General features: G+C 52.3%; 6 protein-coding genes across 6 annotated transcripts; all 6 read right to left on the reverse strand.

The window, feature by feature from the left end:
• Positions 1–2,693: 2,693 nt before the first annotated feature.
• LOC121060913 (feather beta keratin-like) lies at positions 2,694–3,662 on the reverse strand. The gene is made up of 2 exons (XM_040539101.1): positions 3,514–3,662; positions 2,694–3,181 (listed from the first exon to the last, which is right to left on the reverse strand). Exon 2 carries the CDS (start codon positions 3,158–3,160, stop codon positions 2,864–2,866), a length of 297 nt encoding a protein of 98 aa, XP_040395035.1. The 5' UTR covers positions 3,161–3,181; positions 3,514–3,662; the 3' UTR covers positions 2,694–2,863.
• Positions 3,663–6,441: 2,779 nt separating this feature from the next.
• Positions 6,442–7,680, reverse strand: LOC121060914 (feather beta keratin-like). Its single transcript, XM_040539102.1, has 2 exons — positions 7,532–7,680; positions 6,442–7,199 (listed from the first exon to the last, which is right to left on the reverse strand). Exon 2 carries the CDS (start codon positions 7,176–7,178, stop codon positions 6,882–6,884), a length of 297 nt encoding a protein of 98 aa, XP_040395036.1. The 5' UTR covers positions 7,179–7,199; positions 7,532–7,680; the 3' UTR covers positions 6,442–6,881.
• Positions 7,681–10,459: 2,779 nt separating this feature from the next.
• Positions 10,460–11,698, reverse strand: LOC121060916 (feather beta keratin-like). The gene is made up of 2 exons (XM_040539103.1): positions 11,550–11,698; positions 10,460–11,217 (listed from the first exon to the last, which is right to left on the reverse strand). The coding sequence occupies exon 2, from the start codon at positions 11,194–11,196 to the stop codon at positions 10,900–10,902; it is 297 nt and encodes a 98-aa protein (XP_040395037.1). The 5' UTR covers positions 11,197–11,217; positions 11,550–11,698; the 3' UTR covers positions 10,460–10,899.
• Positions 11,699–14,477: 2,779 nt separating this feature from the next.
• On the reverse strand, positions 14,478–15,715 carry LOC121060917 (feather beta keratin-like). Its single transcript, XM_040539104.1, has 2 exons — positions 15,568–15,715; positions 14,478–15,235 (listed from the first exon to the last, which is right to left on the reverse strand). Exon 2 carries the CDS (start codon positions 15,212–15,214, stop codon positions 14,918–14,920), a length of 297 nt encoding a protein of 98 aa, XP_040395038.1. The 5' UTR covers positions 15,215–15,235; positions 15,568–15,715; the 3' UTR covers positions 14,478–14,917.
• Positions 15,716–17,467: 1,752 nt separating this feature from the next.
• Positions 17,468–18,571, reverse strand: LOC121060919 (feather beta keratin-like). Its single transcript, XM_040539107.1, has 2 exons — positions 18,541–18,571; positions 17,468–18,225 (listed from the first exon to the last, which is right to left on the reverse strand). Exon 2 carries the CDS (start codon positions 18,202–18,204, stop codon positions 17,908–17,910), a length of 297 nt encoding a protein of 98 aa, XP_040395041.1. The 5' UTR covers positions 18,205–18,225; positions 18,541–18,571; the 3' UTR covers positions 17,468–17,907.
• Positions 18,572–21,079: 2,508 nt separating this feature from the next.
• On the reverse strand, positions 21,080–21,984 carry LOC121060920 (feather beta keratin). The gene is made up of 2 exons (XM_040539108.1): positions 21,901–21,984; positions 21,080–21,567 (listed from the first exon to the last, which is right to left on the reverse strand). Exon 2 carries the CDS (start codon positions 21,544–21,546, stop codon positions 21,250–21,252), a length of 297 nt encoding a protein of 98 aa, XP_040395042.1. The 5' UTR covers positions 21,547–21,567; positions 21,901–21,984; the 3' UTR covers positions 21,080–21,249.
• Positions 21,985–23,877: the final 1,893 nt, after the last annotated feature.

The following is a 23,877-nucleotide window of genomic DNA, read 5'->3' on the forward strand; positions in this document are numbered from 1 at the left end:
GTTAGTCATTGTATTTCTGGGCAAGGCACCTCTAATCTTGGTTTTAGACTCTCCCTCAGATTAACTATTGCTCTTGGGAGAAATGTGCCTGGCTCTTCTTTTGTAATCGTACTTCTCCCCTTCATACCTTCCTGCTTTACACATCTTAATTCCAAGAACTGGGAATGAAGGCTACTGCCCTCCCAAAACTTTCTGCTGGAGAGCTTCAATGACAAAAGCACATGCTGAGTAATTGATACACATCACTCTGCCTGCCCATGTCTTTGCGCCCTGGCTGTCCAGACTGACAGCACAGCAGGCACAAGCACATATTTGGTAGGATTTCCACAGGACACCTCACCCACCCTGCTCAGCAGCACGCGTGCGCTGGGAGTCCTCACAAGGGCAGCCAGATGAGCAAGGGCACCAGACGTGCCCCTGACTCTACCTGAGGCAGGATCAGAGTGGCAGGAGCAAAGCACTGCCTGTGGAGGACAAGAGTATGGGAAGGGGGAACTGAGAACAGAGCTGTTGGTGTGCCACAACCTCGGTCTCCCCAGCTTGAGGCCAGCGTGGAGGGACAAAGCAATCATTGGCTTGGGACCACCCCAGGCACAGCCTGCACAGCAGCAGAGTGGGATTTTTGGAGGAGTCCTGCAGGCCTGCTCCAGACCCACTTGGCTTCAGGACACAGTGATGCACACATAATACCCTGCAAGACAGAACACTTTTCACCACAGGAATGCTCCAGTCGGGAAGATGATACTCGTCCTGCTCTATTCCTGTCCTCTGCAGTGTTTTCAGGACAAGTGAAAGATTCTCCATAAGCCCTTCCAGAGGAAAGGAAACAAACTCTGCATCGCCATTCACCTCCCCTCGCCATTATTCACACCAAGGCTGAATTTATCTGCATCGTGCCAAGATTTAATCGGGGCTCACATCACCCTCTAAAAGCTGCCCTGGCTGCCACCTGTCCCTTTGACTTCTTTGGGACTCCCTCCTCTTTGTGGCTTTGGCAGATGTGCTTGGAGGAGGGAGGGGCAGAACGAAATATTTAGAGTGGTAATATACCATCACAGCTTCATCCAGTTGGGCATTGGCCTGCACAAACATACCTTCCAGCAATTCAAAGGTTTGCTTCATCAACGGGGAGACAGGATCAAACCTTGGTTGTGGGTGATATGACAATTAGAGAGAGGGGCCTCCTGGAAACCCTTCTAAGATCTTGCCAATGCCACACCTCTCTGTCACTCCTACAAAGACCAAATTCATTAAGGGTACTAGTCATCGTGGCCAACGTTTCTATGTCTGGCTGGAGGCCGGTCACAAGTGGTGTCCCTTAGGGGTTGGTCTTGGGACCGGTGCTCTTCAACATCTTCATCAAGGACATAGACGATGGAATTGTGTGCACCCTCAGAAAGTTTGCAGATGACACTAAGCTGAGTGGTGCAGTCGATACAATAGAGGGAAGGGATGCCATCCAAAGGGACCTGGGCAGGCCGGAGAAGAGGGCCCATGAGAACCTGATGAGGTTCAACAAGGCCAAGTGCAAGGTGTTGCACTTAGGCTGGGGCTATCCCAGTTATTTATATAGACTGGGAGAAGAAGAACTTGAGAGCAGCCCTGTGGAGAAGGACTTGGGGGTCCTGATGGACGAGAAGCTGAACATGAGGCAGCAGTGTGCAGTTGCAGCCCAGAAGGCCAACTATTTCCTGGGCCGCATTAAAGAAGGGGTGGCCAGCCAGGAGAGGGAGGTGATTGTCCCCCTCTACTCTGCTCTTCTGAGACCCCACCTGGAATACTGCATGCAGCCCTGGTGCCCCCAGCACAAGAAGGATGTGGAGCTATTGGAACGGGTCAACAGGTGGGCCGCTAAGATGATCAGAGGGCTGGAGCACCTCTCCTATGGAGAAAGGTTGAGGGAACTGGGCTTATTAGCTTGGAGAAGAAAAGGCCCCCGGGAGACCTCATTGTGGCCTTCCAGTACTTGAAGGGAGTGTATAAACGGGAGGGGGAACACCTCTTTACATGTGTTGATAGTGATAGGAAAAGGGGGAATGGTTTTAAACTAAGACAGGGGAGATTTAGGTTAGATATTAGGAGAAAGTTTTTCACTCAGAGGGTGGTGAGGCACTGGAAGAGGTAGCCATGAGAGGATGAGGATGCCCCATCCCTGGAGGCAATCAAGGCCAGGCTGGAAGTGTCTCTGGGCAGCCTGCTCTACTGGTTGACAACCCTGTCCAGAGTAGGGGGGTTGAGACTAGATGATATTTAAGGTCCTTTTCAACCCAAGCCATTCTCTGATTCTATGATCTCCTACAGGCATGAAGGAAATCCACATTAGGACCATATCCACCCATGCTTTTCCACTCTAAGACATCACATTTCTCCCTGGATAGCCTCACCGGTCATCCCAATAGAAAAAGGACATAAGGAAACTCAGATTACATTGAAGCAAAAACTTTAATGAGTCTGAAGAAGGAATCAAAGCAGCACTTGGAGGAAGGGATCCGGCCCAGAATGCCACAAGGACAGCTGGCAGCCAGACCCCCCATCACCACAACGGGATGCACGTCTTCCTCCCTTGCATGGAGAGAGGGAGAAGAAACAGGACACTCTTGACTTGCTTCCGGATGAACCCATGGCACAGAACAGCAGGAGACAACAAGGATGCATGATACAGAGAAGAAAGCGGGAGAAGAAGAGGTCTGCTGGCCGTGTTTCCAGACAGCACAGGCTGGCACCCTGGCTTCCCTCTCTGCTCTGCAGGAGGCCACGAGGGTGCTCAGCCCATCTGGAAACCCTGGCCAGCAGCTCCGTCCTCAGTCCGGCACCTGGCTTCGGGCTTCCTGGTCGATGCGCTCACTGGTCGTCCTCGTGGGCTTTAGCAGGGCAGGCACCTTCTGCCACTGTAGCGGCCACCAAAGCCAGAGAGGCCAAAGCCCCCGGAGGAGATGGGCACTCCCTCCTCACTCAGGATGCTGCCAACGGCAGCCGAGGTGGTGGATCCCACAGCGGTGTTCTGGGGGAAGGAGCTGAGGATGGGGCCGGGCAGGGTCACCACCACGGGAGAGGGCTGGATCACCACACGGGAGTCCTGGCACTGCCGGACACAGGGCTCGTTGCAGCTGTTGGCAAGCGGGGTTGGGCCACAGGGACGGCACAGATCGTAGCAGGACATGGCTGCGGGATGGAGGCGCACCTGGGAGAGAGGGCAGGGAAAGAAGAAGCAGCGTGTCAGCAGCAGCCTGACAGCCTGCTGGCCAAGACAGAAGGCATAGTCTGGGGAGCAGCGACAGGCTGTCCGAGAACAGAGAGGGGCTTGCGAGCCTGTGTCCCCAAGGGCCCCTGCAAAGACAGCCCAAGACCTCCTCCCACCTTCCCCCACAGTGGCATGCAGAACAGCGATGGAGGGAGCAGCATCAAGGAGCAAGGCCCACACCAAAGCTACACAGAGGCAAAGACCTGGTCAAGGCCAGAAGGCCAAGGGGAGAAGAGCAAGAGAGGAGTGAGGAGAAGGCACTTGCAGCTCACCTTGTTCACCAAGGAGGAGAAGGCAAGAGAAGTGGATGAGGCAGCCTGCTGTTGGATGTGTTTTTATACTGGTTCAGACTGCCCCAGGCCCAGAGGCACCATTTGCACAGGTAATGTTTTTACTAGCAAGCTCATCTCACATGCAAAATATTACAATTTAAGAATCTCTGGCATTTATTTGCTCCCTGCAATGCTCCCTTTTCATTTCCTTGCTCATGTCATAGCCATTCTGCCACGCTGGCTTCTTTCAAGTCACAGGATTAGAGGCCAAAATGTTTCCAGGCAAAAATACACGTCAGCACAAGGAGATGATGAAGACAATGATGAGGATTGTCCTACCTCTTAAGGGAATGCGAGCCTCTTACTCCCTGGAGCCTTGCTTCAACACTCGTCCTGATTTTTGGTGTACATCTCCTCCCTAGCCTTGGAGTTTCAGGCCGGACTTCCACGTGTGAGGGTCAGCATTATCAATCTCCCTCCTTAACGCAGTGCTTACTCAGGTTCTGTTAGTCATTGTATTTCTGGGCAAGGCACCTCTAATCTTGGTTTTAGACTCTCCCTCAGATTAACTATTGCTCTTGGGAGAAATGTGCCTGGCTCTTCTTTTGTAATCGTACTTCTCCCCTTCATACCTTCCTGCTTTACACATCTTAATTCCAAGAACTGGGAATGAAGGCTACTGCCCTCCCAAAACTTTCTGCTGGAGAGCTTCAATGACAAAAGCACATGCTGAGTAATTGATACACATCACTCTGCCTGCCCATGTCTTTGCGCCCTGGCTGTCCAGACTGACAGCACAGCAGGCACAAGCACATATTTGGTAGGATTTCCACAGGACACCTCACCCACCCTGCTCAGCAGCACGCGTGCGCTGGGAGTCCTCACAAGGGCAGCCAGATGAGCAAGGGCACCAGACGTGCCCCTGACTCTGCCTGAGGCAGGATCAGAGTGGCAGGAGCAAAGCACTGCCTGTGGAGGACAAGAGTATGGGAAGGGGGAACTGAGAACAGAGCTGTTGGTGTGCCACAACCTCGGTCTCCCCAGCTTGAGGCCAGCGTGGAGGGACAAAGCAATCATTGGCTTGGGACCACCCCAGGCACAGCCTGCACAGCAGCAGAGTGGGATTTTTGGAGGAGTCCTGCAGGCCTGCTCCAGACCCACTTGGCTTCAGGACACAGTGATGCACACATAATACCCTGCAAGACAGAACACTTTTCACCACAGGAATGCTCCAGTCGGGAAGATGATACTTGTCCTGCTCTATTCCTGTCCTCTGCAGTGTTTTCAGGACAAGTGAAAGATTCTCCATAAGCCCTTCCAGAGGAAAGGAAACAAACTCTGCATCGCCATTCACCTCCCCTCGCCATTATTCACACCAAGGCTGAATTTATCTGCATCGTGCCAAGATTTAATCGGGGCTCACATCACCCTCTAAAAGCTGCCCTGGCTGCCACCTGTCCCTTTGACTTCTTTGGGACTCCCTCCTCTTTGTGGCTTTGGCAGATGTGCTTGGAGGAGGGAGGGGCAGAACGAAATATTTAGAGTGGTAATATACCATCAGAGCTTCATCCAGTTGGGCATTGGCCTGCACAAACATACCTTCCAGCAATTCAAAGGTTTGCTTCATCAACGGGGAGACAGGATCAAACCTTGGTTGTGGGTGATATGACAATTAGAGAGAGGGGCCTCCTGGAAACCCTTCTAAGATCTTGCCAATGCCACACCTCTCTGTCACTCCTACAAAGACCAAATTCATTAAGGGTACTAGTCATCGTGGCCAACGTTTCTATGTCTGGCTGGAGGCCGGTCACAAGTGGTGTCCCTTAGGGGTTGGTCTTGGGACCGGTGCTCTTCAACATCTTCATCAAGGACATAGACGATGGAATTGTGTGCACCCTCAGAAAGTTTGCAGATGACACTAAGCTGAGTGGTGCAGTCGATACAATAGAGGGAAGGGATGCCATCCAAAGGGACCTGGGCAGGCCGGAGAAGTGGGCCCATGAGAACCTAATGAGGTTCAACAAGGCCAAGTGCAAGGTGTTGCACTTAGGCTGGGGCTATCCCAGTTATTTATATAGACTGGGAGAAGAAGAACTTGAGAGCAGCCCTGTGGAGAAGGACTTGGGGGTCCTGATGGACGAGAAGCTGAACATGAGGCAGCAGTGCGCAGTTGCAGCCCAGAAGGCCAACTATTTCCTGGGCCGCATTAAAGAAGGGGTGGCCAGCCAGGAGAGGGAGGTGATTGTCCCCCTCTACTCTGCTCTTCTGAGACCCCACCTGGAATACTGCATGCAGCCCTGGTGCCCCCAGCACAAGAAGGATGTGGAGCTATTGGAACGGGTCAACAGGTGGGCCGCTAAGATGATCAGAGGGCTGGAGCACCTCTCCTATGGAGAAAGGTTGAGGGAACTGGGCTTATTAGCTTGGAGAAGAAAAGGCCCCCGGGAGACCTCATTGTGGCCTTCCAGTACTTGAAGGGAGTGTATAAACGGGAGGGGGAACACCTCTTTACATGTGTTGATAGTGATAGGAAAAGGGGGAATGGTTTTAAACTAAGACAGGGGAGATTTAGGTTAGATATTAGGAGAAAGTTTTTCACTCAGAGGGTGGTGAGGCACTGGAAGAGGTAGCCATGAGAGGATGAGGATGCCCCATCCCTGGAGGCAATCAAGGCCAGGCTGGAAGTGTCTCTGGGCAGCCTGCTCTACTGGTTGACAACCCTGTCCAGAGTAGGGGGGTTGAGACTAGATGATATTTAAGGTCCTTTTCAACCCAAGCCATTCTCTGATTCTATGATCTCCTACAGGCATGAAGGAAATCCACATTAGGACCATATCCACCCATGCTTTTCCACTCTAAGACATCACATTTCTCCCTGGATAGCCTCACCGGTCATCCCAATAGAAAAAGGACATAAGGAAACTCAGATTACATTGAAGCAAAAACTTTAATGAGTCTGAAGAAGGAATCAAAGCAGCACTTGGAGGAAGGGATCCGGCCCAGGCTGCCACAAAGACAGCTGGCAGCCAGACCCCCCTTCACCACAACGGGATGCACGTCTTCCTCCCTTGCATGGAGAGAGGGAGGAGAAACCGGACACTCTTGACTTGCTTCCGGATGAACCCATGGCACAGAACAGCAGGAGACAACAAGGACGCATGATGCAGAGAAGAAAGCGGGAGAAGAAGAGGTCTGCTGGCCGTGTTTCCAGACAGCACAGGCTCGCACCCTGGCTTCCCTCTCTGCTCTGCAGGAGGCCACGAGGGTGCTCAGCCCATCTGGAAACCCTGGCCAGCAGCTCCGTCCTCAGTCCGGCACCTGGCTTCGGGCTTCCTGGTCGATGCGCTCACTGGTCGTCCTCGTGGGCTTTAGCAGGGCAGGCACCTTCTGCCACTGTAGCGGCCACCAAAGCCAGAGAGGCCAAAGCCCCCGGAGGAGATGGGCACTCCCTCCTCACTCAGGATGCTGCCAACGGCAGCCGAGGTGGTGGATCCCACAGCAGTGTTCTGGGGGAAGGAGCTGAGGATGGGGCCGGGCAGGGTCACCACCACGGGAGAGGGCTGGATCACCACACGGGAGTCCTGGCACTGCCGGACACAGGGCTCGTTGCAGCTGTTGGCAAGCGGGGTTGGGCCACAGGGACGGCACAGATCGTAGCAGGACATGGCTGCGGGATGGAGGCGCACCTGGGAGAGAGGGCAGGGAAAGAAGAAGCAGCGTGTCAGCAGCAGCCTGACAGCCTGCTGGCCAAGACAGAAGGCATAGTCTGGGGAGCAGCGACAGGCTGTCCGAGAACAGAGAGGGGCTTGCGAGCCTGTGTCCCCAAGGGCCCCTGCAAAGACAGCCCAAGACCTCCTCCCACCTTCCCCCACAGTGGCATGCAGAACAGCGATGGAGGGAGCAGCATCAAGGAGCAAGGCCCACACCAAAGCTACACAGAGGCAAAGACCTGGTCAAGGCCAGAAGGCCAAGGGGAGAAGAGCAAGAGAGGAGTGAGGAGAAGGCACTTGCAGCTCACCTTGTTCACCAAGGAGGAGAAGGCAAGAGAAGTGGATGAGGCAGCCTGCTGTTGGATGTGTTTTTATACTGGTTCAGACTGCCCCAGGCCCAGAGGCACCATTTGCACAGGTAATGTTTTTACTAGCAAGCTCATCTCACATGCAAAATATTACAATTTAAGAATCTCTGGCATTTATTTGCTCCCTGCAATGCTCCCTTTTCATTTCCTTGCTCATGTCATAGCCATTCTGCCACGCTGGCTTCTTTCAAGTCACAGGATTAGAGGCCAAAATGTTTCCAGGCAAAAATACACGTCAGCACAAGGAGATGATGAAGACAATGATGAGGATTGTCCTACCTCTTAAGGGAATGCGAGCCTCTTACTCCCTGGAGCCTTGCTTCAACACTCGTCCTGATTTTTGGTGTACATCTCCTCCCTAGCCTTGGAGTTTCAGGCCGGACTTCCACGTGTGAGGGTCAGCATTATCAATCTCCCTCCTTAACGCAGTGCTTACTCAGGTTCTGTTAGTCATTGTATTTCTGGGCAAGGCACCTCTAATCTTGGTTTTAGACTCTCCCTCAGATTAACTATTGCTCTTGGGAGAAATGTGCCTGGCTCTTCTTTTGTAATCGTACTTCTCCCCTTCATACCTTCCTGCTTTACACATCTTAATTCCAAGAACTGGGAATGAAGGCTACTGCCCTCCCAAACCTTTCTGCTGGAGAGCTTCAATGACAAAAGCACATGCTGAGTAATTGATACACATCACTCTGCCTGCCCATGTCTTTGCGCCCTGGCTGTCCAGACTGACAGCACAGCAGGCACAAGCACATATTTGGTAGGATTTCCACAGGACACCTCACCCACCCTGCTCAGCAGCACGCGTGCGCTGGGAGTCCTCACAAGGGCAGCCAGATGAGCAAGGGCACCAGACGTGCCCCTGACTCTGCCTGAGGCAGGATCAGAGTGGCAGGAGCAAAGCACTGCCTGTGGAGGACAAGAGTATGGGAAGGGGGAACTGAGAACAGAGCTGTTGGTGTGCCACAACCTCGGTCTCCCCAGCTTGAGGCCAGCGTGGAGGGACAAAGCAATCATTGGCTTGGGACCACCCCAGGCACAGCCTGCACAGCAGCAGAGTGGGATTTTTGGAGGAGTCCTGCAGGCCTGCTCCAGACCCACTTGGCTTCAGGACACAGTGATGCACACATAATACCCTGCAAGACAGAACACTTTTCACCACAGGAATGCTCCAGTCGGGAAGATGATACTCGTCCTGCTCTATTCCTGTCCTCTGCAGTGTTTTCAGGACAAGTGAAAGATTCTCCATAAGCCCTTCCAGAGGAAAGGAAACAAACTCTGCATCGCCATTCACCTCCCCTCGCCATTATTCACACCAAGGCTGAATTTATCTGCATCGTGCCAAGATTTAATCGGGGCTCACATCACCCTCTAAAAGCTGCCCTGGCTGCCACCTGTCCCTTTGACTTCTTTGGGACTCCCTCCTCTTTGTGGCTTTGGCAGATGTGCTTGGAGGAGGGAGGGGCAGAACGAAATATTTAGAGTGGTAATATACCATCAGAGCTTCATCCAGTTGGGCATTGGCCTGCACAAACATACCTTCCAGCAATTCAAAGGTTTGCTTCATCAACGGGGAGACAGGATCAAACCTTGGTTGTGGGTGATATGACAATTAGAGAGAGGGGCCTCCTGGAAACCCTTCTAAGATCTTGCCAATGCCACACCTCTCTGTCACTCCTACAAAGACCAAATTCATTAAGGGTACTAGTCATCGTGGCCAACGTTTCTATGTCTGGCTGGAGGCCGGTCACAAGTGGTGTCCCTTAGGGGTTGGTCTTGGGACCGGTGCTCTTCAACATCTTCATCAAGGACATAGACGATGGAATTGTGTGCACCCTCAGAAAGTTTGCAGATGACACTAAGCTGAGTGGTGCAGTCGATACAATAGAGGGAAGGGATGCCATCCAAAGGGACCTGGGCAGGCCGGAGAAGTGGGCCCATGAGAACCTAATGAGGTTCAACAAGGCCAAGTGCAAGGTGTTGCACTTAGGCTGGGGCTATCCCAGTTATTTATATAGACTGGGAGAAGAAGAACTTGAGAGCAGCCCTGTGGAGAAGGACTTGGGGGTCCTGATGGACGAGAAGCTGAACATGAGGCAGCAGTGCGCAGTTGCAGCCCAGAAGGCCAACTATTTCCTGGGCCGCATTAAAGAAGGGGTGGCCAGCCAGGAGAGGGAGGTGATTGTCCCCCTCTACTCTGCTCTTCTGAGACCCCACCTGGAATACTGCATGCAGCCCTGGTGCCCCCAGCACAAGAAGGATGTGGAGCTATTGGAACGGGTCAACAGGTGGGCCGCTAAGATGATCAGAGGGCTGGAGCACCTCTCCTATGGAGAAAGGTTGAGGGAACTGGGCTTATTAGCTTGGAGAAGAAAAGGCCCCCGGGAGACCTCATTGTGGCCTTCCAGTACTTGAAGGGAGTGTATAAACGGGAGGGGGAACACCTCTTTACATGTGTTGATAGTGATAGGAAAAGGGGGAATGGTTTTAAACTAAGACAGGGGAGATTTAGGTTAGATATTAGGAGAAAGTTTTTCACTCAGAGGGTGGTGAGGCACTGGAAGAGGTAGCCATGAGAGGATGAGGATGCCCCATCCCTGGAGGCAATCAAGGCCAGGCTGGAAGTGTCTCTGGGCAGCCTGCTCTACTGGTTGACAACCCTGTCCAGAGTAGGGGGGTTGAGACTAGATGATATTTAAGGTCCTTTTCAACCCAAGCCATTCTCTGATTCTATGATCTCCTACAGGCATGAAGGAAATCCACATTAGGACCATATCCACCCATGCTTTTCCACTCTAAGACATCACATTTCTCCCTGGATAGCCTCACCGGTCATCCCAATAGAAAAAGGACATAAGGAAACTCAGATTACATTGAAGCAAAAACTTTAATGAGTCTGAAGAAGGAATCAAAGCAGCACTTGGAGGAAGGGATCCGGCCCAGGCTGCCACAAAGACAGCTGGCAGCCAGACCCCCCTTCACCACAACGGGATGCACGTCTTCCTCCCTTGCATGGAGAGAGGGAGAAGAAACAGGACACTCTTGACTTGCTTCCGGATGAACCCATGGCACAGAACAGCAGGAGACAACAAGGACGCATGATGCAGAGAAGAAAGCGGGAGAAGAAGAGGTCTGCTGGCCGTGTTTCCAGACAGCACAGGCTGGCACCCTGGCTTCCCTCTCTGCTCTGCAGGAGGCCACGAGGGTGCTCAGCCCATCTGGAAACCCTGGCCAGCAGCTCCGTCCTCAGTCCGGCACCTGGCTTCGGGCTTCCTGGTCAATGCGCTCACTGGTCGTCCTCGTGGGCTTTAGCAGGGCAGGCACCTTCTGCCACTGTAGCGGCCACCAAAGCCAGAGAGGCCAAAGCCCCCGGAGGAGATGGGCACTCCCTCCTCACTCAGGATGCTGCCAACGGCAGCCGAGGTGGTGGATCCCACAGCGGTGTTCTGGGGGAAGGAGCTGAGGATGGGGCCGGGCAGGGTCACCACCACGGGAGAGGGCTGGATCACCACACGGGAGTCCTGGCACTGCCGGACACAGGGCTCGTTGCAGCTGTTGGCAAGCGGGGTTGGGCCACAGGGACGGCACAGATCGTAGCAGGACATGGCTGCGGGATGGAGGCGCACCTGGGAGAGAGGGCAGGGAAAGAAGAAGCAGCGTGTCAGCAGCAGCCTGACAGCCTGCTGGCCAAGACAGAAGGCATAGTCTGGGGAGCAGCGACAGGCTGTCCGAGAACAGAGAGGGGCTTGCGAGCCTGTGTCCCCAAGGGCCCCTGCAAAGACAGCCCAAGACCTCCTCCCACCTTCCCCCACAGTGGCATGCAGAACAGCGATGGAGGGAGCAGCATCAAGGAGCAAGGCCCACACCAAAGCTACACAGAGGCAAAGACCTGGTCAAGGCCAGAAGGCCAAGGGGAGAAGAGCAAGAGAGGAGTGAGGAGAAGGCACTTGCAGCTCACCTTGTTCACCAAGGAGGAGAAGGCAAGAGAAGTGGATGAGGCAGCCTGCTGTTGGATGTGTTTTTATACTGGTTCAGACTGCCCCAGGCCCAGAGGCACCATTTGCACAGGTAATGTTTTTACTAGCAAGCTCATCTCACATGCAAAATATTACAATTTAAGAATCTCTGGCATTTATTTGCTCCCTGCAATGCTCCCTTTTCATTTCCTTGCTCATGTCATAGCCATTCTGCCACGCTGGCTTCTTTCAAGTCACAGGATTAGAGGCCAAAATGTTTCCAGGCAAAAATACACGTCAGCACAAGGAGATGATGAAGACAATGATGAGGATTGTCCTACCTCTTAAGGGAATGCGAGCCTCTTACTCCCTGGAGCCTTGCTTCAACACTCGTCCTGATTTTTGGTGTACATCTCCTCCCTAGCCTTGGAGTTTCAGGCCGGACTTCCACGTGTGAGGGTCAGCATTATCAATCTCCCTCCTTAACGCAGTGCTTACTCAGGTTCTGTTAGTCATTGTATTTCTGGGCAAGGCACCTCTAATCTTGGTTTTAGACTCTCCCTCAGATTAACTATTGCTCTTGGGAGAAATGTGCCTGGCTCTTCTTTTGTAATCGTACTTCTCCCCTTCATACCTTCCTGCTTTACACATCTTAATTCCAAGAACTGGGAATGAAGGCTACTGCCCTCCCAAAACTTTCTGCTGGAGAGCTTCAATAACAAAAGCACATGCTGAGTAATTGATACACATCACTCTGCCTGCCCATGTCTTCGCGCCCTGGCTGTCCAGACTGACAGCACAGCAGGCACAAGCACATATTTGGTAGGATTTCCACAGGACACCTCACCCACCCTGCTCAGCAGCACGCGTGCTCTGGGAGTCCTCACAAGGGCAGCCAGATGAGCAAGGGCACCAGACGTGCCCCTGACTCTGCCTGAGGCAGGATCAGAGTGGCAGGAGCAAAGCACTGCCTGTGGAGGACAAGAGTATGGGAAGGGGGAACTGAGAACAGAGCTGTTGGTGTGCCACAACCTCGGTCTCCCCAGCTTGAGGCCAGCGTGGAGGGACAAAGCAATCATTGGCTTGGGACCACCCCAGGCACAGCCTGCACAGCAGCAGAGTGGGATTTTTGGAGGAGTCCTGCAGGCCTGCTCCAGACCCACTTGGCTTCAGGACACAGTGATGCACACATAATACCCTGCAAGACAGAACACTTTTCACCACAGGAATGCTCCAGTCGGGAAGATGATACTCGTCCTGCTCTATTCCTGTCCTCTGCAGTGTTTTCAGGACAAGTGAAAGATTCTCCATAAGCCCTTCCAGAGGAAAGGAAACAAACTCTGCATCGCCATTCACCTCCCCTCGCCATTATTCACACCAAGGCTGAATTTATCTGCATCGTGCCAAGATTTAATCGGGGCTCACATCACCCTCTAAAAGCTGCCCTGGCTGCCACCTGTCCCTTTGACTTCTTTGGGACTCCCTCCTCTTTGTGGCTTTGGCAGATGTGCTTGGAGGAGGGAGGGGCAGAACGAAATATTTAGAGTGGTAATATACCATCACAGCTTCATCCAGTTGGGCATTGGCCTGCACAAACATACCTTCCAGCAATTCAAAGGTTTGCTTCATCAACGGGGAGACAGGATCAAACCTTGGTTGTGGGTGATATGACAATTAGAGAGAGGGGCCTCCTGGAAACCCTTCTAAGATCTTGCCAATGCCACACCTCTCTGTCACTCCTACAAAGACCAAATTCATTAAGGGTACTAGTCATCGTGGCCAACGTTTCTATGTCTGGCTGGAGGCCGGTCACAAGTGGTGTCCCTTAGGGGTTGGTCTTGGGACCGGTGCTCTTCAACATCTTCATCAAGGACATAGACGATGGAATTGTGTGCACCCTCAGAAAGTTTGCAGATGACACTAAGCTGAGTGGTGCAGTCGATACAATAGAGGGAAGGGATGCCATCCAAAGGGACCTGGGCAGGCCGGAGAAGTGGGCCCATGAGAACCTAATGAGGTTCAACAAGGCCAAGTGCAAGGTGTTGCACTTAGGCTGGGGCTATCCCAGTTATTTATATAGACTGGGAGAAGAAGAACTTGAGAGCAGCCCTGTGGAGAAGGACTTGGGGGTCCTGATGGACGAGAAGCTGAACATGAGGCAGCAGTGCGCAGTTGCAGCCCAGAAGGCCAACTATTTCCTGGGCCGCATTAAAGAAGGGGTGGCCAGCCAGGAGAGGGAGGTGATTGTCCCCCTCTACTCTGCTCTTCTGAGACCCCACCTGGAATACTGCATGCAGCCCTGGTGCCCCCAGCACAAGAAGGATGTGGAGCTATTGGAACGGGTCAACAGGTGGGCCGCTAAGATGATCAGAGGGCTGGAGCACCTCTCCTATGGAGAAAGGTTGAGGGAACTGGGCTTATTAGCTTGGAGAAGAAAAGGCCCCCGGGAGACCTCATTGTGGCCTTCCAGTACTTGAAGGGAGTGTATAAACGGGAGGGGGAACACCTCTTTACATGTGTTGATAGTGATAGGAAAAGGGGGAATGGTTTTAAACTAAGACAGGGGAGATTTAGGTTAGATATTAGGAGAAAGTTTTTCACTCAGAGGGTGGTGAGGCACTGGAAGAGGTAGCCATGAGAGGATGAGGATGCCCCATCCCTGGAGGCAATCAAGGCCAGGCTGGAAGTGTCTCTGGGCAGCCTGCTCTACTGGTTGACAACCCTGTCCAGAGTAGGGGGGTTGAGACTAGATGATATTTAAGGTCCTTTTCAACCCAAGCCATTCTCTGATTCTATGATCTCCTACAGGCATGAAGGAAATCCACATTAGGACCATATCCACCCATGCTTTTCCACTCTAAGACATCACATTTCTCCCTGGATAGCCTCACCGGTCATCCCAATAGAAAAAGGACATAAGGAAACTCAGATTACATTGAAGCAAAAACTTTAATGAGTCTGAAGAAGGAATCAAAGCAGCACTTGGAGGAAGGGATCCGGCCCAGGCTGCCACAAAGACAGCTGGCAGCCAGACCCCCCTTCACCACAACGGGATGCACGTCTTCCTCCCTTGCATGGAGAGAGGGAGGAGAAACCGGACACTCTTGACTTGCTTCCGGATGAACCCATGGCACAGAACAGCAGGAGACAACAAGGACGCATGATGCAGAGAAGAAAGCGGGAGAAGAAGAGGTCTGCTGGCCGTGTTTCCAGACAGCACAGGCTCGCACCCTGGCTTCCCTCTCTGCTCTGCAGGAGGCCACGAGGGTGCTCAGCCCATCTGGAAACCCTGGCCAGCAGCTCCGTCCTCAGTCCGGCACCTGGCTTCGGGCTTCCTGGTCGATGCGCTCACTGGTCGTCCTCGTGGGCTTTAGCAGGGCAGGCACCTCCTGCCATAGTAGCGGCCACCAAAGCCAGAGAGGCCAAAGCCCCCGGAGGAGATGGGCACTCCCTCCTCACTCAGGATGCTGCCAACGGCAGCCGAGGTGGTGGATCCCACAGCGGTGTTCTGGGGGAAGGAGCTGAGGATGGGGCCGGGCAGGGTCACCACCACGGGAGAGGGCTGGATCACCACACGGGAGTCCTGGCACTGCCGGACACAGGGCTCGTTGCAGCTGTTGGCAAGCGGGGTTGGGCCACAGGGACGGCACAGATCGTAGCAGGACATGGCTGCGGGATGGAGGCGCACCTGGGAGAGAGGGCAGGGAAAGAAGAAGCAGCGTGTCAGCAGCAGCCTGACAGCCTGCTGGCCAAGACAGAAGGCATAGTCTGGGGAGCAGCGACAGGCTGTCCGAGAACAGAGAGGGGCTTGCGAGCCTGTGTCCCCAAGGGCCCCTGCAAAGACAGCCCAAGACCTCCTCCCACCTTCCCCCACAGTGGCATGCAGAACAGCGATGGAGGGAGCAGCATCAAGGAGCAAGGCCCACACCAAAGCTACACAGAGGCAAAGACCTGGTCAAGGCCAGAAGGCCAAGGGGAGAAGAGCAAGAGAGGAGTGAGGAGAAGGCACTTGCAGCTCACCTTGTTCACCAAGGAGGAGAAGGCAAGAGAAGTGGATGAGGCAGCCTGCTGTTGGATGTGTTTTTATACTGGTTCAGACTGCCCCAGGCCCAGAGGCACCATTTGCACAGGTAATGTTTTTACTAGCAAGCTCATCTCACATGCAAAATATTACAATTTAAGAATCTCTGGCATTTATTTGCTCCCTGCAATGCTCCCTTTTCATTTCCTTGCTCATGTCATAGCCATTCTGCCACGCTGGCTTCTTTCAAGTCACAGGATTAGAGGCCAAAATGTTTCCAGGCAAAAATACACGTCAGCACAAGGAGATGATGAAGACAATGATGAGGATTGTCCTACCTCTTAAGGGAATGCGAGCCTCTTACTCCCTGGAGCCTTGCTTCAACACTCGTCCTGATTTTTGGTGTACATCTCCTCCCTAGCCTTGGAGTTTCAGGCCGGACTTCCACGTGTGAGGGTCAGCATTATCAATCTCCCTCCTTAACGCAGTGCTTACTCAGGTTCTGTTAGTCATTGTATTTCTGGGCAAGGCACCTCTAATCTTGGTTTTAGACTCTCCCTCAGATTAACTATTGCTCTTGGGAGAAATGTGCCTGGCTCTTCTTTTGTAATCGTACTTCTCCCCTTCATACCTTCCTGCTTTACACATCTTAATTCCAAGAACTGGGAATGAAGGCTACTGCCCTCCCAAAACTTTCTGCTGGAGAGCTTCAATAACAAAAGCACATGCTGAGTAATTGATACACATCACTCTGCCTGCCCATGTCTTCGCGCCCTGGCTGTCCAGACTGACAGCACAGCAGGCACAAGCACATATTTGGTAGGATTTCCACAGGACACCTCACCCACCCTGCTCAGCAGCACGCGTGCTCTGGGAGTCCTCACAAGGGCAGCCAGATGAGCAAGGGCACCAGACGTGCCCCTGACTCTGCCTGAGGCAGGATCAGAGTGGCAGGAGCAAAGCACTGCCTGTGGAGGACAAGAGTATGGGAAGGGGGAACTGAGAACAGAGCTGTTGGTGTGCCACAACCTCGGTCTCCCCAGCTTGAGGCCAGCGTGGAGGGACAAAGCAATCATTGGCTTGGGACCACCCCAGGCACAGCCTGCACAGCAGCAGAGTGGGATTTTTGGAGGAGTCCTGCAGGCCTGCTCCAGACCCACTTGGCTTCAGGACACAGTGATGCACACATAATACCCTGCAAGACAGAACACTTTTCACCACAGGAATGCTCCAGTCGGGAAGATGATACTCGTCCTGCTCTATTCCTGTCCTCTGCAGTGTTTTCAGGACAAGTGAAAGATTCTCCATAAGCCCTTCCAGAGGAAAGGAAACAAACTCTGCATCGCCATTCACCTCCCCTCGCCATTATTCACACCAAGGCTGAATTTATCTGCATCGTGCCAAGATTTAATCGGGGCTCACATCACCCTCTAAAAGCTGCCCTGGCTGCCACCTGTCCCTTTGACTTCTTTGGGACTCCCTCCTCTTTGTGGCTTTGGCAGATGTGCTTGGAGGAGGGAGGGGCAGAACGAAATATTTAGAGTGGTAATATACCATCAGAGCTTCATCCAGTTGGGCATTGGCCTGCACAAACATACCTTCCAGCAATTCAAAGGTTTGCTTCATCAACGGGGAGACAGGATCAAACCTTGGTTGTGGGTGATATGACAATTAGAGAGAGGGGCCTCCTGGAAACCCTTCTAAGATCTTGCCAATGCCACACCTCTCTGTCACTCCTACAAAGACCAAATTCATTAAAGGTACTCATCTCCTTCAGGCATGAAGGAAATCCACATTAGGACCATATCCACCCATGCTTTTGCACTCTAAGACATCACATGTCTCCCTTGATAGCTTCACCGGTCATCCCAATAGAAAAAGGACATAAGGAAACTCAGATTACATTGAAGCAAAAACTTTAATGAGTCTGAAGAAGGAATCAAAGCAGCACTTGGAGGAAGGGATCCGGCCCAGGCTGCCACAAGGACAGCTGGCAGCCAGACCCCCCATCACCACAACGGGATGCACGTCTTCCTCCCTTGCATGGAGAGAGGGAGAAGAAACAGGACACTCTTGACTTGCTTCCGGATGAACACATGGCACAGAACAGCAGGAGACAACAAGGACGCATGATGCAGAGAAGAAAGCAGGAGAAGAAGAGGTCTGCTGGCCGTGTTTCCAGACAGCACAGGCTCGCACCCTGGCTTCCCTCTCTGCTCTGCAGGAGGCCACGAGGGTGCTCAGCCCATCTGGAAACCCTGGCCAGCAGCTCCGTCCTCAGTCCGGCACCTGGCTTCGGGCTTCCTGGTCGATGCACTCACTGGTCGTCCTCGTGGGCTTTAGCAGGGCAGGCATCTTCTGCCACTGTAGCGGCCACCAAAGCCAGAGAGGCCAAAGCCCCCGGAGGAGATGGGCACTCCCTCCTCACTCAGGATGCTGCCAACGGCAGCCGAGGTGGTGGATCCCACAGCGGTGTTCTGGGGGAAGGAGCTGAGGATGGGGCCGGGCAGGGTCACCACCACGGGAGAGGGCTGGATCACCACACGGGAGTCCTGGCACTGCCGGACACAGGGCTCGTTGCAGCTGTTGGCAAGCGGGGTTGGGCCACAGGGACGGCACAGATCGTAGCAGGACATGGCTGCGGGATGGAGGCGCACCTGGGAGAGAGGGCAGGGAAAGAAGAAGCAGCGTGTCAGCAGCAGCCTGACAGCCTGCTGGCCAAGACAGAAGGCATAGTCTGGAGAGCAGGGACAGGCTGTACGAGGACAGAGAGTGGCCAAGGACCTCTGCAAAGATAGCCCAGATCTCCTCCCACCTTCCCCCGCAGTGGCAAGCAGGTCATCGATGGAGGGAGTAGCGTCAAGGAGCAAGGCCCACACCAAGAGCTAAACAGAGGCCAAAACTTGGTTGAGGCAAGAAGGCCAAGGGGAGAAGAGCACGAGGGGAGTGAGGAGAAGGCACTTGCAGCTCACCTTGTTCACCAAGGAGGAGAAGGCAAGAGGAGTGGATGAGGGAGCTTACTGTTGGATGTGTTTTTATACTGTTTCAGACAGCCTTAGGCCTAGAGGCACGATTTTCAATTTTAATGTGTTTACCAACAAGCTCATATTTTATGCTAAGTTTCCAAATTAAGTAAATTGGCTGGTCGTTTATTTTCCCTGCAATGCTCCCTTTTCATTTTGCTGTTTCATGAGATGCCCATTCCATCATGCAGTCTCCTTTCAAGTTCCAGTATTATAGGCCAGTATTTCCACTGGAAATTATAGTTAAAATCAGGCAGATGTTTCAACCACGTCAGAGGAGTTTTGCCATGTTTTTACTTGACATCAGCATTTTCCCCTTCTTAGGCATATTAGACTTTTGTTATGAATGTAGCATTATTTTGTTGGTGTTGGTTTTTTTTTGTTTGTTTGTTTGTTTGTTTTCCCATTATATTCATTTGATTAGAAAGCAAATCTTCTTTATCCAAGGACTGGCCAAATCTTTGCTCTCTGTGCCTCCAAGGCTTTTAAAGCTTTCATAGGCATTATTTTTACAGCAGGATGACTGTGCTGTCAGGTGTTTTGGACTCTCCTTTTGATCTAGCATTACACAGTCAAGTTATCCTGGCTGTTTTGCTTTCTCACCTCCTTCACTGTTGTCTGTTAATCCCCAATAACCAGACCAAGCATGCTTCAGAAAGAATGATGTTGCTCTTCCAAAGTCAGTATTATCTGGATATGCTGCTTTCTTGAAGAAACCACCCTAACAAGAACACACTGGCAAACACGTGGCACCATTTCCATGCTACACACAACCCTGCCCAGAAACAAGGGAGGTCTGGGAGCTCCACCAAGGGCATCCTGGAGAGCAGCAGGTATCAGGACCTCCCTGGGGATATGTACCAAGGGGGCAACACCAAGCCACACCCTGTCCTTTCCTGAGGCAGCACGTTTCTCGGTGGAACAACCGCCCAGCATGGGATACTAGGCATACACAGCTCAGGATCCGCACCCAGGCCCTCATCCCATAGGGTGGACAAAAATACCTTCCCCAATGAGGCTGGGACTCCACCAGACATAGGCAACTCTCTAATCACAGAGGCCCAACCAAACTCCTCATTTAAGAAGATGAAAGGAGCTTTTAAGGTGACAGGGCATGTTCATCTAAGCAAATCTGCATGCAGAATAAATCCACAGTGTGACTGCAATACAGCATTGCTGCACGGAAAGTAAGGATCTCCATACATAAAGGAATTTTAATCATTTTTAAACCATACAGGGCACCAGTTTCCCATACATACTGCTTCCATTAAAAACTCTCCACAAGAAAGACATTGCATGCAAAAACGTATTTTTCTGTCATCTCTCCATAGTCCCCAGTGCAGAATCACATACTGAGGGTCTGTACAAGACCTCAAGCATCTTGTAACACACTGCTCTCTCAGACGGCATACTGAGGATGCTGACTTCCATCCCCAGTTGTATCTTTTAACAACTCCTGTATTCTGCAGATGGAACAGGATGCCTTAAAAACATAGAGCAAACTGCATTTTAGAGGGTCTCCCATCAAGGACAGATGCATGGATCTTTTGGATGGTTGCTGTCTTTAAGAGAATATACCCATCTGGTGCAAAATTATACCGTCCTCCAGAGGCTACAGCAAAAGAGAAGCTTCTCACTCAACCTCAGTCAGGACTAGATGGCCTGAAGCAAGGGATTGCCCACAGAGAAAAAGAGCAGAGGAGGGAGGGACTTAGACCCAAAAATAGGAGCTCACATCACCCTCTAATCAACTGCCCTGGCTTTCACTCCTCCCTTTGCCTTCTTTGGGACTCTTTCCAATCTGAGGCTTTGGCAGATGTGCTTGGGGAGGGATGGGCAGAACAAAATATTTAGAGTGGTCATATACCATCAGAGCTTCATCCAGCTGGGCATTGGCCTGCACAAACATACCTTCCAGCAATTCAAAGTTTGCCTCATAAACTGGAAGACAGCAGCAAACCTCCCATGTTGGTGACAAATCTCTTGGGTTAAATCTTGGACACTCTCATTATAGCTTGCACACACCAGACACAACTCCACCTCTCCACATCTCCACCAATGACCATCTTTCTTGAGGTTAGCTAGCTCCTCCAGACATGAAGGAGGTCCACATTAGGGCCATATTCACCCACGCTTTTCCACTCCAAGACATCACATTTCTCCCTGGAAAGGTTCACTGGACATCCCAATAGAAAAGGAACATGACAAGACACAGATTACAATGCAGCGTAAACTTTAATGAGTCTGAAGAAGGAATCAAAGCAGCTCGTGGTGGAAAGAATCCAGTCCAGGCTGCCACAAGGACAGCTGGCAGCCAGACCCCCCCCTTCACCACAACAGGATGCATGTATTCCTCCCTCACATGGTGAAAGGAAGAACAAACAGGACACTCTTGACTTGCTTCCAGATGAACTCAGGGCACACGACAGCAGGAGACAACAAGGACGCATGATGCAGAGAAGAAAGCGGGAGAAGAAGATGTCTGCTGGCCATGTTTCCAGACAGCACAGGCTCGCACCCTGGCTTCCCTCTCTGCTCTGCAGGAGGCCACGAGGGTGCTCAGCCCATCTGGAAACCCTGGCCAGCAGCTCCGTCCTCAGTCCGGCACCTGGCTTCGGGCTTCCTGGTCGATGCGCTCACTGGTCGTCCTCATGGGCTTTAGCAGGGCAGGCACCTTCTGCCACTGTAGCGGCCACCAAAGCCAGAGAGGCCAAAGCCCCCGGAGGAGATGGGCACTCCCTCAGCACTCAGGATGCTGCCAACGGCAGCCGAGGTGGTGGATCCCACAGCGGTGTTCTGGGGGAAGGAGCTGAGGATGGGGCCGGGCAGGGTCACCACCACAGGAGATGGTTCAATCACCACACGGGAGTCCTGGCACTGCCGGACACAGGGCTCGTTGCAGCTGTTGGCAAGCGGGGTTGGGCCACAGGGACGGCACAGATCGTAGCAGGACATGGCTGCGGGATGGAGGCGCACCTGGGAGAGAGGGCAGGGAAAGAAGCAGCAGCGTGTCAGCAGCAGCCTGACAGCCTGCTGGCCAAGACAGAAGGCATAGTCTGGAGAGCAGGGATAGGCTATGCGAGGACAGAGAGGGGCTTGCGAGCCTGTGTCCCCAAGGGCCCCTGCAAAGACAGCCCAAGACCTCCTCCCACCTTCCCCCACAGTGGCATGCAGAACAGCGATGGAGGGAGCAGCGTCAAGGTGCAAGGCCTACACCAAGAGCTACACGGAGGGAAAGACTCGGCTGAGGCCAGAAGGCCAAGGGGAGAAGAGCAAGAGAGGAGTGAGGAGAAGGCACTTGCAGCTCACCTTGTTCACCAAGGAGGAGAAGGCAAGAGAAGTGGATGAGGCAGCCTGCTGTTGGATGTGTTTTTATACTGGTCCAGACTGCCCCAAGCCTAGAAGCACCATTTGAGCTTGAATGTGTTTCACAACAAGCTCATTTTCTATGCAAAACAGTGAAGTCAAGTAAATGGGGACACTATTTTTTGTTCCCATTAATGCTCCCTTTTCATTTCCCTGTTCATGACATGCGTATTTTGCCATGCACACTCCTTAAAAGGGACAGAATTAGAGACCAAAATATTTCCATTGGAAATGATGTATCAGCACAGGAAAATGATACAGCCAGTGATGAGAGGTATTCAACTACAGTATTTGATGACAGCCTTATATCCTAAGGAGCCTTCCTTTGAGGATTTCAAAAATGCTTAACTCACATTTCCTTCCCATCCTAAAATACAAGGCATGACTTAAAAAAACTTTTCTATGACAGGAGTGGACACCACCAATGCTTCACATAATAAATAATTCTACGTTAGGTCTGAACTTGCCAGTCAGGTTGGATACCCTGTTGGCTTTTAGACTGTCTGCAATCTAACATCAGGAGAAATTCACATGTTCGTTGTCCTTCCCTCCTTTGGCTGGGCAGCCTCCTGAAGTCCCCAGTCAACAGAAGAAGGACGTTTGAGGAGAGACACCGCTTTCCAAAACGTGCTAAGTCTACACCCCTCATACCACCAAAGGTCAGTGCAGTAATGTAGTGGCTTCACAACTCCTCCTTCCTCCTCCTCAAGGCTTCCTGCAACTTCTGCTTTGAAACTGCATGCTAATTCAATAACCTCCATTGCAAAATGCTTGGAAAACTTTCCATGCAACACGAAAACTCATCACAAGCTGGCTTGGCCTGACAATGACAGCAGGATGTCTATAGAGGAAAGTATGCATCGTGACCTCTGTTTCATAGAATCCTAGAATATCCTGAGTTGGAAGGAATCCACAAGGATCATCAAGTACAACTTCTATCCCCACACAGGACCACCAAACAATCAGAACATATGTCTGAGAGTGGTGTCCGAGCACTTCCTGAACGTCAGCAGGCTCAGTGCCATGGCCACTCCCAGGGGGTGCCTGTTCCACTGCCTGACCGCCTTCTCAGTGTGAAGAAGCTTTTCCTAACATCTAGCCTGAAGCTCCCCTGTTGCAGATCCATGCCGTTCCCTCAGGTCCTGCCACTGTCACCACAGAGAAGTGAACAGGGCCTACATTTCACTTCCCTCATAAGGAAGCTGTAGGCTGCAAAGAGGCCTCCCCTCAGTCTCCTGTTCTCTACGCTGAAAAAAAAAGTGACTGAGACCACTGGTCATATGTCTTCCCCTCGAGACCTTTCACCAACTTGTAGCCCTCCTTTGGACACTCTGATAGTTTTATAACCGTCTTATACTGTGGCAGCCAAAACTGAACACAGTACTCAAGGTGAGGCTGCACCATCACAGCACAAAGCACAACAATCTCTTCCCTCAATTTCCTCTCCCCATGCATCTCAGCACACTTACACATGTGGTTTCCCACTGGCCAGTGCTAGCCCAGCAGTCGGTCTTCAGAACGCTGGTCTGCCCAAAAGCTCCAGTGCCCTGCAGCACCCTGCGCTCCCTGATAACCTGCTGCAGATGTTGCCTTCCTTCCCCAGTACCAGCTTTTCACTGCACTTTGCTCCTGCTGTCAGCTCAGGGTGGCTCAGGAATGTTGACAACCAGTGTGTTTCCTGAGGGTCTTCCTGCACAACAACGCTGAGGGCTTTGCCTGACACCAGTGGTCGGTCAGAGAACGCAGGCCTTTAGTTACAGTGTAAGGCATCGTAGGACTTCCTCAGCATAGGGAGTAGCATGAGAGGTGCCCCTCACTCTGCCTCAAGCAGGAGTGGGTGACACAGACAAAAGCATCTCCTGTGGAGGACTAGAGCATATGGGAAGAAGGGCTATGGAGCTCGTTATCCCTTGTGTCCCC

This window comes from Cygnus olor, chromosome 28 (genome assembly GCF_009769625.2).
Source record: "Cygnus olor isolate bCygOlo1 chromosome 28, bCygOlo1.pri.v2, whole genome shotgun sequence".
Lineage (NCBI taxonomy): Eukaryota > Metazoa > Chordata > Aves > Anseriformes > Anatidae > Cygnus > Cygnus olor.